This window comes from Cimex lectularius, unplaced genomic scaffold, assembly GCF_000648675.2.
Source record: "Cimex lectularius strain Harlan isolate CLEC.00 unplaced genomic scaffold, Clec_2.1 scaffold26, whole genome shotgun sequence".
NCBI lineage: Eukaryota > Metazoa > Arthropoda > Insecta > Hemiptera > Cimicidae > Cimex > Cimex lectularius.
Window position 1 is genome coordinate 480,369 of NW_019392721.1, and position 15,612 is coordinate 495,980.

General features: G+C 33.3%; 1 protein-coding gene and 1 non-coding gene across 4 annotated transcripts in view; both read left to right on the forward strand.

The window, feature by feature from the left end:
- Window positions 1-15,612, forward strand: part of LOC106663962 — a 65,703-nt gene that overhangs the window by 12,351 nt on the left and 37,740 nt on the right. For 2 of the 3 annotated variants that reach the window (XM_024226636.1, XM_024226640.1), the window contains exons 2-5: window positions 2,902-3,015; window positions 3,074-3,160; window positions 4,536-4,667; window positions 4,744-4,833. In XM_024226636.1, the coding sequence (XP_024082404.1) occupies window positions 2,932-3,015; window positions 3,074-3,160; window positions 4,536-4,667; window positions 4,744-4,833 (393 nt within the window). In that variant the 5' untranslated portion in view covers window positions 2,902-2,931. The remainder of the gene's footprint in view (window positions 1-2,901; window positions 3,016-3,073; window positions 3,161-4,535; window positions 4,668-4,743; window positions 4,834-15,612) is intronic. The other variant, XM_024226637.1, reaches the window with a different exon arrangement.
- On the forward strand, window positions 14,663-14,735 carry Trnaw-cca. The gene has a single exon. It is a non-coding gene; the product is annotated as a tRNA-Trp (tRNA).

The window sequence follows — 15,612 nt, forward strand, 5'->3', positions numbered from 1 at the left end:
TTTGAATTGACGTACTGAAGAACATTTTTTCCCCTTTTTATAAATCTCGGGATTTTTCGCTCAAACCGTTATTTATCTTCCAACCTCTTTAAAACAAAGTTTACTCTTCTGAAATTTACACACATGGCCTTTTTGGCAAACCTTCTTCGCCTTGGCACATGAAGGATCCGGTTTCGAGTATAACCATTGTTTTACGATCTTAGGGTTGTTGAACTCAAATTTTCCCTTTAAAAACAACATTTACCTTATGTACTTTCTATATCCGGTATGATTTGAAGCATGCACGATATCTCTTGAACAAACGTCAATACTTCACGATATCTCCTACATATCAGGTTACTTCAATATTTCACAAATTTATTCCATAAATTCTCATATATCAATTTGATTACACCAACGAACAGAACATATAAAATGTCTCATTTATTTTTGATAATTTTAACCCTAAGAGAAAAATATATACAAAATCACATAGAATGTAAACTTGGACGATTTTCTTAACTTCTCATCGAATGTTTAAGATAATGTAAAATTAATTAAGGTTTTTAGTTGAGATAAAAAAGTCAATGGCACAAACGGGATTCGAACCCACGATCTTCGGCTTGATACGCCGCTGCTCTACCACTTGAGCTATCGTGACCTCGATCCACTCGGTCACTAACTTCCCATCTCAACCCCACCTTTTGAATTTTCCCTCCTTTTTGCCATTTATCTTAATTAATTCTATTATATTATTTGGTCAAACTGACTACGAAATTAGTGAATTTAATAATGTAAAATTTTTTTCAGAAAAGCCCTTATAGAAAAGTCATAAATTATTTCTAGTTATACACTTAATTTTTCAAAGATCAGTAATCATTTATCACCTAAAAATAGTCATTAAAATTTGAAAAGCATAATGCAAGTAATGTACAAATTAAGAAAAACACTCTTTGGTACAAAATTGAACATATGAAAAAAATATTATTAAAATAATCGTTACTTGCTTAGTGGTCACAATTAATTACTGACAACATATTAATTATTGCAAATAAATATTCTTTTTATCTAAAATTTTTGGCTGAGATGAAAATTTAGTGTCACGAAAGAGATTCGAACCCCGTGAAGGTGAAGGTCGTGGGTTCGAATCCCGCTCGTGGCACTAATTTTTATCTTAGCAGCTAAAAACCTTAGCTAAAAAAAATAATTACATATTTGGGAATATATTAAATGTTCAAAACATATACTTCTTGTACTTGGAACTCGAACTTACCTTCGCTTGACATCGTTTCCTGAAAGATTGTGAACAGTTTACTTAATTAATTATTTTTTCCATATAAGGTCTTGGTTGAGATAAAAAGCTCGTGTCACTAGCGGGATTCGAACCTTCGACCTTCGGCTTAATACCCCCCTACTCTACCACTTGAGCTATCGTGACCTTGATCCACTCGGACACTAACTTCCCATCTCAACCCCACCGTTTGAATTTTCCCTCCTTTTTGCCATTTTTCAAAATTCAAAACGTGGGGTTTTAGATGGGAAGTTAGTGTCCGAGTGGATCGAGGTCACAATAGCTCAAGCGGTAGAGCAGCTGCGTATCTAGCCGAGGGTGGGTTCGAATCCTGCTCGTGACACTGACTTTTTTATCTTAAATAAAAACCTTAATTAATTGATAGTTCACAATATTATTAGATGATTTTGTTACATTACTTGTTACTTTCTTGAGCTATCTGACAAGTGGTAGAGTAGCGGTATATTTAGCCGAACGTCGTGGGTTCGAATGATTTTTTTATCTCAACCAAGACCTTGTATAAAAAAATAATCAATTGAACGATGTAACTTGTTCAATTGACCATTAAAACGTAAATGATTTTTACTTGATTTTTTTAAGCTTTGCAGCTTGGTTGTACAAAAGAGTTTTTTCGTTTACGTTTAGTTTTTTTTTTTTTACAGAATCGTCAAAATTAGTGATGACTTATTGATTAAGTTTTTAAACCGTTTGTAACCGAAAAATAAAATTTGTAACAATAAAACATTAATTTTATTTTTCCTTTTCTATCAGGATTTACAGAACGAAGAAATTATTATTTAAATCTAAGACAAGAATTTCAGCAACTCGCAAAAGTATGTCTTTTTCGTGATTTTTGATTTTGCTTGCCTTAGGTTGCAAAGAATACACAATTCAATTTCATCATTTAATTTTTCAGTTTGATAAAATATTTATTGTACAAGGGATTTTATAGAATAAAGTTGTGAAAGATTGAAGTGACATGAAATGTGAAATATCTCGGATACAACTCAGAATTACATGTTGGACAATTAATTAATATTTATGAAAGGTTGAGATAAAAAAGTCAATGACACGAGCGGGGTTCGAACCCACGACCTTCGGCTAAATACGCCGCTACTCTACCACTTGAGCTATCGTGTCCGAGCGGATCGAAGGTGGTGGGTTCGAATCCCGCTCCTGTCATTGACTTTTTTATTTCAACCAATAACTGTCATAAATATTACTTTATTTAAAAATGTAATTAGTCAAGGATCTTGGACAATTTTGACAACGTTTTAGTCCATTTTAACCAGTAGGATAAGTTCCTTAAATATTGACGCATTGTGGACAGGACACAAATATATTTGTGCATTTTAACTCATGCTTCATCAAGAAAATCCTTGGTGTTTTCAAAATTTTCATTATTCAAAAAAGATCAAAATTGCCAGGACGAGACAAAATCGTCCCAATGACAAATGTAAAAAAATACTCAGCATTATAAATCCCGTCCTTGACATCATAAAATGCAGACAACAATGGCTCACTTTAACACTCATTTTCTGGTCAATTTCAATGCGAGTTTTCACTCCTTTTTTTATTTAAACTGTAAATAAAGTAAAAATGAAAATTTGAAATATTTTATTCTTTCACAGGTTTTTATATTAAACAAAGGACGTAAAGCAATGGAAGTGACTTCGGTCGATGAAGGAAGCGGTGGCAATGTCGTCAAAGAGGCCATGTCATCGAAGTCCTCATCTGTTTCAGAGGTGATACCACACTAAAAATTATTTTCATAAAAGTAATTTACAATTCGGCTTATTTCAGTTTGAAAAGGACATCGGAAACAAGCACGTGGTAGGGAAAGCTGCCAGCGTCGAAATGGAAGAAAGTAGCAAAGTGTTATCAGAGTCGGTGAGTCAAGTATCATCCACAAGAGTAACATCTTCCGTCGTTAAGCAATCAGTATCTCAATCATTCTCGTCCGTTTCTTCTTCTTCAACGACACAATCACTCTCTTTCGAATAAACAATGTACGACAAAACCTTTCTTTTTAACTCAAAGACAATATCTCAAAAGGATTTATACTGATTGCAACTTTTTAAAAATTATTATTAAACAATTTCTTCTTTTCAAATACAAAGCATATCTCTATGTTAAAATTTTTACATACAGTTTTTTTCTGTCTTAAGTGTTCTCTAGATTTGTAACAAGATAGAAGTTGATAATTAACAAAACTTACCCAATTTATCTAAAGACTGTAAATGACATATTTTTTACTGTTTTTATTAACATGAAAATTCCAGTTAATAATGAAGTGTTTAATATTGTTGGAAAAAATTTTTGTAATGCATTGCAAATAAAAAAAATCACATCGCTATAAAAGAAAACTTCATTAATAAAATTGGCTAATAATTTTTTTCCATTGTATAAATAAAAACTTAGAGTGTATTTGTTTTAAACTAAATTAAGATATGTTGGAGGAAAACACTGCTTTTATGTAGAAATTAAGCAATTAATTTTACAAATCACTATATTGTCAGTTTCACTTGTTATTCTATAGGTCCACATAAAAAAATTGTTTTAAATAAATTTTATACCAATTTGTGTAAAACAAACACATTATGGAGAATAAATACACAAAACATGTTTCAACTTTCATATTGTAAAAAAAATTTAATTTATATTGTTTTGTTTAATTTCACAGCTCTTGTGATTTGAGCTGCCAAGTTTGGTTTTTGAACTGTTTGATATTTTTAAGATTCATTGATCAAAAAAACAAACACATGCATGGAATAACTGATTTTTTTATATATAGGAATGTTTTACCCTACATTAAAAAAAAATAAGACTATGTAATTTCATTTTTGACAATAAACATATCTGAGAATTTTAAAAACATTTATATTCAGTAGCTTCAAAATGTTTTTTTGTTTTAATTTAATATGCTAAGAAAAGCATTCCTATTTATAAAAATATGAAGGTACTAATTTTCTAAAACATTTTGAAGCTAAATTAACCCAAGTCCTAAATTTCTATAGAAAAACTTTTCAAAATGAAGCGTTGAATTATATAGACATTAACGCACCTCTGTGATTGTCTTTTTATTTTGCTGTTTTTTTTTCTCCTTGTAGAGTATTGTATTTTTATCCAGTATTGTAAAACAGATTTACAAGACAATAACTCTTCCATTTTGAATCATCCAATAAGCAATTGGAATGTATGCAGGATAAGAAAAGCCAAGGATTTTGTTTAAATTTAATTTTTTTTAAAAATCCTTCTATAATAGATAGAAAACACCCAGCCGGCAAATGGTGGGTGCTTGAACGATTCGCTTCAGTTCAACGGTTCGGAACATGTCAAATCGAACGGACATACAGCTGAAACTGAACATTTAGAGAACGGGAACGACCCGGAGAATGTAAGTGTCTTAAATTTTTTTTTGTTTGTCAAGCATGCCTCCCCCGAAATGCATGTAAACCAAGCAATGTTTACAGGACGATACTGCCCGAGTGTGTAATCCCTTAAAGTTCAGATGGGACATGGTCGATCGGCAAACTTCGACTACATCTCTAGAAGAGCAACAGGTTGGTGTAGCAAACCGAAGAAAAATCTCTTCCACCTAATTTTTTTATACATGTCAGATTATTATTGCTTGGTAGTCGTGAAGGTCGATAATGGAATAACTTCTATTATCCAAACGGAATGAACGAGTTTTTATAGGGCATTAACGATAAAAAAAGGAAATTATACCCCGAACAATCAATATGACTTATTTCAGCCAATTGTTCTGTAACTTAAAGAAAATCCATTGCATGTTCAGCCTTGGAAACTCCTTAAACCCAATGTCAATTAAACTATGCACTCAATATTATTATTCTCATCATCATTATTATATGAGGCAACTTTGTTTGTAAATCTCCAAACAAAAATTTCAAGAAGTCTTTTAAGTAAAGGATATGACACGATATGATATGACGCTACCTTGTGCGACTCCTGCTTGGGTAGGATGGACAAGTGTGTACCAAGACCAAGTGTAGGTCGCCAATAAGGAGGAGGATGAGATAGTACGAGGATTTAGGATGGGATAGTAAGTTGTGCCTTTTGGTTTATATACCATGCCAGCATAGACCTGATCGATAAGTGAGACAGTAGGAAACAAACTGCAAGGATTGGTATGGTACGGTATGGTAAAAAAAGTATACTAGGAAGCGGGTTTGTGCTCCCCAGACTGCAGCCTTTTGGCTTATTGGACCTTCTAGTTTCTTAGTTCAATGCAATAGACTCAATCCTTCTCCTTAAAAGTATCAGTTCATTGACTGCTACAATTTGATTCCCTGAGTTTTTTTTCATATGTTAGGTTAAATCTCCATTTAGCTGTTGCTTCGCATTCGAAAATGATACGGTGGCTGTTTCCTCCTCCTCATTACATAATCAGCAAATGGATCATCGTTGTATATGGTCATGTTGTGTAGATGCATAATCAGATGCCTGTGACTAGTTAGTAGTCCTATCACTTTTCTGAGTTGAGCCCTCTCCAATTGCAGCAGTGAGTTTGCCAGTCTTGGTAAGGGTTGTTTCATCATTAGTTTACTATGTCTAACACCGCTAGAGTTTTTTTTTTATTGGCCTTGATCTTGCATATTAGCCATAGTACGAATTCTTGTGTGTTCAAATTGGGGGTTATCGGGAAAAAGGGCCAGAGGCGACGGTGGGAATCGAACCCACGACCGCGGCGTGAGAGTCTCTCATGCTAACCACTCGGCTACCGCGGTCCCCCATATTTGTTTTTGTTATCCCAAGTATAGGTTCGCATTCGAAAATGATACGGTGGCTGTTTCCTCCTCCTCATTACATAATCAGCAAATGGATCATCGTTGTATATGGTCATGTTGTGTAGATGCATAATCAGATGCCTGTGACTAGTTAGTAGTCCTATCACTTTTCTGAGTTGAGCCCTCTCCAATTGCAGTAGTGAGTTTGCCAGTCTTGGTAAGGGTTGTTTCATCATTAGTTTACTATGTCTAACACCGCTAGAGTTTATTTTTTTTTTTTTTTTATTGGCCTTGATCTTGCATATTAGCCATAGTACGAATTCTTGTGTGTTCAAATTGGGGGTTATCGGGAAAAAGGGCCAGAGGCGACGGTGGGAATCGAACCCCCGACCGCGGCGTGAGAGTCTCTCATGCTAACCACTCGGCTACCGCGGTCCCCCATATTTGTTTTTGTTATCCCAAGTATAGCCCTATGTAAGGTCTTGCAAATCTTCCTCTGGCCAGTCGGTCTGCTTTCTCGTTACCCAAAATTCCCCTGTGCCCTGGCACCCAAGTTATCATCAGGTTATTGAGTTTTCCAAGTTTTGGAGAAACTGCCTAAATGCCCTAAAACACTAGGCTCTATCTAGCTGAGATGGGTCCCAAGAGAAGAGGAAATTTCAAGCAGCAAGGGAGTAGAAACCTAAATCAAAAAATGGTCTCTCGAAACGACAAACATACTCCAATTTTTTTATGGAAAATGTGAGAAATTAGATAAAGTATTATCGATTTATCAGGGAACACAACAAGTACCAGGAATCCATCATAGGATAGCGAAAATACGCTAAATCAACTCAATGAGAAGACGAGAAATTCAAATGAAAGGAGCTAAATGTCACAAAAAGTATATTTTCTGGTCAAGCTTCATTAAAAATCCGTGTAAAAATGGGACAATCTAGATATGAGCGATTGTGGCTAGAGGAGACGTAATCAACTACATCCTGGGTATGGTATGGTATCGTATGGTAAAAAAGGATACTAGGAAGCCTTTTGGCCTATTGTACCTTCCTACTTCCTTAGTTCATTGCAATGTCTCCTTAGAAGTATCACGTCATTGACTGTCGCTGCTGCAATTTGATTGGCTAAGTTTTTTCCGAACATTAGGTTAAATCTCCATTGAGCTGTTGCTTCGCATTCAAAGATGATTTCCTCCTCCTCATTACATAATCTGCAAATGGGATCATCGTTGTATAGTTCGATGTTGTGTAGATGTTTTCCCAGTAGGAAACAAACTGCAAAGACAGGATTGGTATGGTACGGTATGGTAATAAGGATACTAGGAAGCGGGGTTTGTACTTTGCCTTGTCTTATTGTACCTTCCTAGTTTCTTAGTTCAGTGCAATAGAATCAATCCTTCTCCTTAGAAGTAACAGGTCATTGACTGTCGCTGCTGAAATTTGATTTCCTATGTTTTTTCCGTACGTTAGGTTAAATCTCCATTGAGGTGTAGTTTCTTAGTTCTTCCTCCTCATTACATAATCTGCAGATGGGTTCTTCGTTGTATATGCCTATGTTGTGTAGTTTTCTCAGATGCCAGTGACCCGTTAGTAGTTATATCACTTCTCTGAGGTTAGCCTTCTCCAGTTGCAACAATGCTTTTGCAGGGTGAGGGTTGTTTCATCCTAAGTTTACGTCTAGCTCTGCTACAGTTTATCCAATTCTCATTTTGTTTTGTTTGGATCCATTCTGCGATGTAGGATTCTATATTTGTTGTGTTTTACCTAGGTTAGGAAGAATAAATCAAAAAGAACAGAGAAATGTAGTCCAACTTAAAATCCTTTAATTTTTTCTGGCACAGTATACTTTATCACCTCCTCTTCAACTTGCAATATTTTGAATTTCTCCGAGCCTGTTCCTATGGCGAGGTCAACAATCACAAGAATACATTTGAAGAATTGCAAGCAAAATTAGTTTCTCCAATAAATAATTCGACTTCATGACGTTACAACATGTGTGCAGTGGATTAGATCGAATAATTCAAGCTCGGATAATCCGGCTTATTTTTAACTACTAATTATTTGGCCTATTAAATAGGCACGTTTTCCCTCGATAAACTTCACATTTCGTTCAAATGAATTCAAATCTTATTTAACTTGTTATTTAAATTTTTTTTAATAATTAATCTTTTTGTAAGGTGTCGTGAGCTGCGGTCAGGTGTGATGTAGGTTTTAGAAAAACATTTTTTTTATCGTGCTAACGTTTCGATCTTTATTGAGATCATCTTCAGGGCTTAAAGTGTTTTTTTTTCTGCGTAATTGTGTCATTCTTTGTCTTCTTGTGTGTCGTGTTGAGAGTGCCCAACAACTCTTTTGTGGCACTCTCAACACGACACACAAGAAGACAAAGAATGACACAATTACGCAGAAAAAAAACACTTTAAGCCCTGAAGATGATCTCAATAAAGATCGAAACGTTGGCGCGATAAAGAAAATGTTTTTCTAAAACTTTCGTCACACCAGACCGCATCTCACGATCTTCAAATAATCATCAAGTAGCGTTCGCTAAACACCACACATTTATGTAAGGTATAGGTTGAAATAAAAAAGCCAGTGTCACGAGCGGGATTCGAACCCAGGACCTTCGGCTCAATTTGCCGCTGCTTCAACCACTTGAGCTATCGTGACTTCCATTCACTCGGACACCAACTTCCCATCTCAACTACTTTATTTTGCTTATCTTTCAACTTTATTTCAACCAATACCTTACATAAAGATTAATTAATTGAAAGAGGTTATTTGGTCAATCGGACCACGAAATAGAATGGATTTAATAAGTAAAACGAAGTATACAGATTTTTTTTTGGCTCGATCAGCCAAGGCTTTTTTCTTCGTTGTCAAGTTTCCGAACTTAAAAATTCAAAACACGTCTGGATTTCGTGTAAATTCAACTGATTTACAATTTATGGTAAGTTACGTTTTCTTTTATCAACCAATATCAAGAGAGTTTGGATTTTATGGGATTATAGGTGAGAAAAATAATGATGAAATAAAGAAAAATTCCTCAAAAGTATTATCTTTTTTCCTCGATATAATTCCCCTGGCTCCTCAGCTAAATTCGAGGCTTTCGTAAAAATATCAGAAATTAAGATGTTCCCGAATTTTTGAATTTACTGATGAATGAAGGAAGCTAGGAAAACATTTCAAAAAGTCTTGTTGTTCAGCGTAAAATTTTCTAAAAATGAGACCTAGCTCAGTCTGTGATTTAAAAGGCTCAGAAAATATGCTTTTCCAAATTTGGTCATTTTTCGCGTAACCCGATGATCGGTTTTTGTGATTTAAAAAAATATACATTTTTATGCTGAATCAGGCGTGGAAAATTTTTCCTATGACGTCGGATGTTCCAGACTTAAAAAATCATAATTTTTCCTAATTTAATGTAAATTCAACAGTCGTTGAACATTCATTACAAGAAAAATGCTTCTTTTCTTTCAACCTAGATCAAGACATTTTATGGAGATTTGTGTGAATATAAGTGGGAAAAAATATGTGGGATTTTATGGAATTATTTATGGAAACCTCGTTTATGCTGTTAAGTATAGTTTATAGATTTTTAAATCCTTGTAAAGTATCCCGTGATTCCGGGGAATCATTTCAAAGTTATCATCAATTTTCGAAAAAATATCTAAGATTTGATGGCGAGCAATTTTTTTTTCATTTTCACAAAAATTTGTATCTAGGGGTTTTGAGAGGTGAGAAAAACGAATATAAATTTTGTTTTTTGTTAAAATAATATTTTACCATAGTCTGCTACGCATCGCTTGGTCACAAATCGTAAGTGTGTATTTTTAACCTGCGCGAACAAGTTTTCCCTATTTTTTTAACAGATCCAAAAAGTGATAATGATGATATACTTGCTTACATTCAAGTAAGAAATTTCACTAATTATTATTACGAGAAATGATCTTGTTAAAAGTTTTTTTATTCTTAGTATGTTTACTTACATGGGGAAAACAAACAAAATGTGTTTAACGAACATTATGTACATTTTCTTAATTTTTTAACATTTTAAACCTAGAGCCGTCAATTTTGGAGGCGTTCCAAAATTTTGTGTGCACTCGTTATTCTCAGGAAGAATCTAGTTTCAGAAAAAAAATTCAAATTATTTATGAAAACCTATTGCTGTTAGGTATAGTTTATAGATTTTTAAATCCTTGTAAAGCATCCCGTGGATTTTATTAAAACAGCAACGTTTCTACTGTTTCGTTTAATTTATGGAGTTCTAAATCAATGGAGTCAAAGTGACCTCAATTTTAGTGTTTAACAACAAAAAACTAGAAGCATTTCGAAGATAAAATTTTGAAGAAAAAATTCCTCTTTGATTTTTTACAAAAATTTATATTCAAGGGATTTTGCTGAGGAGAAAACGAATATACCAAGTTTGTTTCTTGATAATTTTTTTTAACCTAATTTGTGAGTCATTTGGTTATAAATTATATGTATATGCACATTTACTATATGATATCGATCGTATTTCTAGCTACCAAATATACTTTTTTTTCTGAAGAGGCCGAGATTTTAAAAAAAATAGAAAGTCTATTACCAATTTAGTCTTAAAATAAAAAACCCAAAAGTCTTGTATATTTGGTTTAGAAAAATGATTGTATGAGGTAAGCTAGAGGTCCTGGATTTGGGTGGTCTAGTACAGCCATGGGTTTTCTTCTGATGATCTGATCATAATTTTAAAAAATTAAACTGGTTCAGATCAGGGGGTAGTTAGGGCAGTTGGACGTTAATCTCCTGAAATTTTGACATTTTGATAATATTAAAGTGCATAAGTGACTGACAGAATCAACATTATCAAAGATAAAAGCGATAATGAGCTAAGCCAGTAAGAATCAGAAATCAATTCTGGGATGAAAACATAGTCATGACTTTGTGCTCAATCATAATCACAAAAAAGTATTTCAAAGTATGCAGATATTGTTGGCCCAGAATGACACATAGTACTGAAAAATGGAAAATCGATTCCAAAAGTCTAGAAAAAAAAGAAAATAATGAGGTTAGGTTGTAAATAGTGTCTTCAGATCACCCCAGCAAGGGTAGAAAGGCCAAAATTGAATAAATTACAGGGCCTTGATCTCGTAGAGCGCACGAATCAATGTTTTTAATATTAAATATCTTATGGTGTTTTTTTTTTGCCAATTAACAAAATTTACAATTTTACAGATATGGTATTTATACATTATATTATGAACAGTATATTTGTATTATATAACGATGGCATTCACCCAAAAGCCTAATGGCTTGTGCTAGGTGAGATGATCGGTATTTCAAAATAACAATGCAGTGAACTACATATTATTATTTAAATTTCAAATTGTTACACAAACATTATTTATAATTCACTATTTTTCGTGGTCCACTTGACCAATTAATATCATTCAATTAATTAAGGTTTTAAGTTGAGATAAAAAAAGTCAGTGTCACCAGCGAGATTCGAACTCGGAACCTTCAGCTTGATACGCCGCTACTTTACACTTGAGCTATCGTGACTTCAATCCCCTCGCGCACTAATCTCCCATCTCAACATTGAAAAATGGCAAAAAGGAGGGAAAATTCAAAAGGTGTTGAAGTTGATGTCCGAGTGGATCGAAGACGATAGCTCAAGTGGTAGAGTAGCGGCATATCAGACGAAGGACCTGGGTTCGAATCCCGCTCGTGTCACTGGCTTTTTTTATCTCAACTTAAAACCTTAATTAATGGAATTATTTATAATATCTTTTATGGATGTTATTTAGTTACATTTAACTACATATTATTATTTAAAGTTCGTTTTGTTACATAAAATATTATTTATAATATGTTTTTTAAATGATTTTAGGTCAGCAAAACTATTTATATTAATTTTATTGGTATAATAGAATTCAATAGCAATATTAAATGGGTTTTTATTACAAAAGGTGGCTCTATATATTTGTAAACTGATGGAGCAATCAATCTTCCAATCTTTATAAAATTTAATAAGTAAATTTAACAAATATCTCTGATTGAAATTACGAACTTTAAAATTTTTATACAAAAGAATTGTACAAATATAAGAAGTTTTATAAAATCTAGGTTTTTAAAATTATTTTAATTGTTGTAAGTAATCGTCTTTTAGTGGATAAATTTGCATTACCCGGTATAATCCGGTTACATGGCATTTGAAAAATGGCAAAAAGAAGGGAAAATTCAAAAGGTGGGGTTGAGATGGGAAGTTAGTGTCCTAGTGGATCGAAGTCCGAACTAGCCGTGAGTAGCGGCGTATCAATCCGAAGGTCGTGGGTTCGAATCCCGCTCGTGCCATTGACTTTTTTATCTCAACTAAAAATCTTAATTAATTGTAATATATTAATTGGTCAAGCGGACCACGAAATTAGTGAATTTAATGATTTAAAATGAAGTATACTTCACTAAAGCTCTCCGTGGCCATTTCATTTGTCGTCGAGAATCCAATCCGATTACACGACATTTGAAAAATGGCAAAAAGGAGGGAAAATTCAAAAGGTGGGGTTGAGATGGGAAGTTGGTGTCCGAGTGGATCGAGGTCACGATAGCTCAAGTGGTAGAGCAGCGGCGTATCTAGCCGAAGATCGTGGGTTCGAATCCCGCTCGTGCCATTGACTTTTTTATCTCAACTAAAAATCTTAATTAATTGTAATATATTAATTGGTCAAGCGGACCACAAAATTAGTGAATCTAAATATTTAATTGAACAAACTTGTTTAATTTCAAAGCAGTTAGAGAAATGAATGTACTATTAAATTATTATTATTTATATTGCTCTCGTTTTGGATACTTAATATAATTAATTTAGTTTTTTCTGTGTTCAATAAAAGTTTATTTGTATGATACCAGCTTCGTATTTTATTTATATTTCCAGAGGCTTTTATCATTCATTTGTTTCGTCCTCAATTAGTAAGACGGATCAGCGAATCCAGTAATTGTGCAGTCTACGTCAAGGTCAAAAATATCGTTGTAGATCAGAAAAAAATAATGGTCCCAGGACTGTGCCCTGGAGAATACCACGGTTTGATTTAATTTGGGGGGATAATGAATTATTTATTTTAACTACTTGCATTCTATCCATAAAATAACTTTTGATCGATTTTAAAGCTAAACCTCTTATGCGTTTTTTCTCAAGTTTGTTGAATTTCATGGTCTATTGAATCGAATGCTCTGCTAATATCCAAGAAAACTCCCATAAATTGTTTTGCTTTGTCCAGTTTTTCATAAATATTATTTATTACAAAGTAGCAACTGAAATACATTTTTATGTGTGAAACCAAATTGGTTTTCTGCGAAAAAGTTTTGCTGATCTAAGAAGCCTTTAATTCTTATGTAAAGACACTTTTCTAATAATTTGGAAAGAGATAACGTTAAAGAGATAGGTCGATAGTTTTCAATTCAGTTTTATTGCCAGTTTTGAAAATCGGCACAATTAATGATTTTTTTGAAAATAGTAGGATAAACCCCGTGATTAATTCCATTATATTTCGTGGTCCGATTGACCTAACTTCTTTTAGTTAATTAATCTTTATGTAAGGTATTGTTTAAAATGAAAAAGTTAGCGTCACGAGCGGGATTCGAACCCACGACGTTCGGCTCAATACTTGAGCTATCGTGAAGTGGTAGAGCAGCGGCGTATAAAGCAGAAGGTCGTGGGTTCGAATCCCGCTTGTGACACTGACTTTTTTTAACCAATACTTTTCATAAATATTAATTACATGAAAAATGTTAATTGGCCAATCGGACCACGAACTATAATGGTTATATTAAAGGTTTAATTTTCTCCAAATGAATTTTTATTTATTTATTCATTTTTATTTACGGATTGCCTTTTAAAAATTTATAAAATAAAAGATAAATTTAAAATGAAAAAAGACAATTTGAAATATGAAGTCAAACTATATAATTACCAATTAGTAATTATTATCAAATTCAATTATAATTAATTATATTAATGATGCAATATTTAATTTTCTAATAATAAAATTTTCTTGCTTAAACTGACATTAAATATATCTATATTTTTGTAAGAGTTTAACATCTTGGTATAAAACTGAATTTAAATAGATTTTTTTTTTGGTAAATAGGTGGATATAAGGAAAGATTAATGTTTTTTTTTTTTTTACTATTATGTTTTAGAAAAAAAAAGCTTTACGACTTAAAATTTTTCACGTAAAACGAAATAAATATTCCTAGGGATAGATATTAAATTTTTTAAAATAATTTTAAATAATTTTTTTAAATTATATTAAATATATCTATATTTTTACCCACGACCTTCGGCTCATTGAGCTATCGTGAAGTGGTAGAGTAGCGGCGTATTGAAACGAAGGTCGTGGGTTCGAATCCCGCTCGTGACACTAACATTTTCATTTCAACCGATACCTTACATAAAGATTAATTAACTGAAAGAAATCATTTGGTCTATCGGACCACGAAATATAATGGATTTTCATAAGTAAAACGAAGTATATCTTCACTAAAGCTCTCCTTGGCCATTTTATTTGTCGCCGAGAATCGAATCCCTGATTACACGACATTTGAAAAATGGCAAAAAGGCGGGAAAATTCAAAAGGTGGGGTTGAGATGGGAAGTTAGTGTCCGAGTGGATCGATGTCACGATAGCTCAAGTGGTAGAGCAGTGGCGTCCAAAGCAGAAGGTCGTGGGTTCGAATCCCGCTCGTGACACTAACTTTTTCATTTCGACCATTACCTTACATAAACATTAATTTACTGAAAGAAGTTATCTGGTCAATCGGACCACGAAATATAATGGATTTTCATAAGTAAAACGAAGTACATCTTCACTAAAGCTCTCCGTGGCCATTTTATTTGTCGCTGAGAATCGAACCGGATTACACGACATTTGAAAAATTGCAAAAAGGCGGGAAAATTCAAAAGGTGGGGTTGAGATGGGAAGTTGGTGTCCGAGTGGATCGAAGTCATGATAGCTCATGTGGTAGAGCAGCGGCGTATCGAGCCGAAGGTCGTGGGTTCGAATCCCGCTCGTGACACTAACTTTTTCATTTCAACCAATACCTTACATAAATAATAATTAACCGTTGATTAATGCTCAGATTGAATATATATTCAAGGGGGTGGACGAATAAACTATACATTTTAATTATTTTATTGTTCACATTGCCAACCTAAAATGAATTTCTTTTGTTTTAAAATGATTTTTTTTTTTCATACAATGTCTAAATATATGCAAAGTTATGTTATATTGTGTTGCATAATAATAAGCACGTTCTATTTTGTTTTTTGTTTAAGAGACTAGTGTTTCTTTCTTGTCAAAATTCATTTATTATGAGCAAGAAATAAATGTTTAGCGTTTGATCGCATGTCAAAGTGAGTTACGGAGTTACGTGTAGTACCTTATTTCTGTACACTGCAGTTTGTACATTTGTTCCTCTATTTATTTGTATGGAGATGATTTATGTTTTTCCTCTTGGAGATTGCACTTTTGGAATATTATCAAGAGACAAACGTACATTTCTAAAAGACTTAATCTTCCCCCTTTGCTATTAATTAGCTGTGCGTGAAATTCCGCGGAGACGTGCGC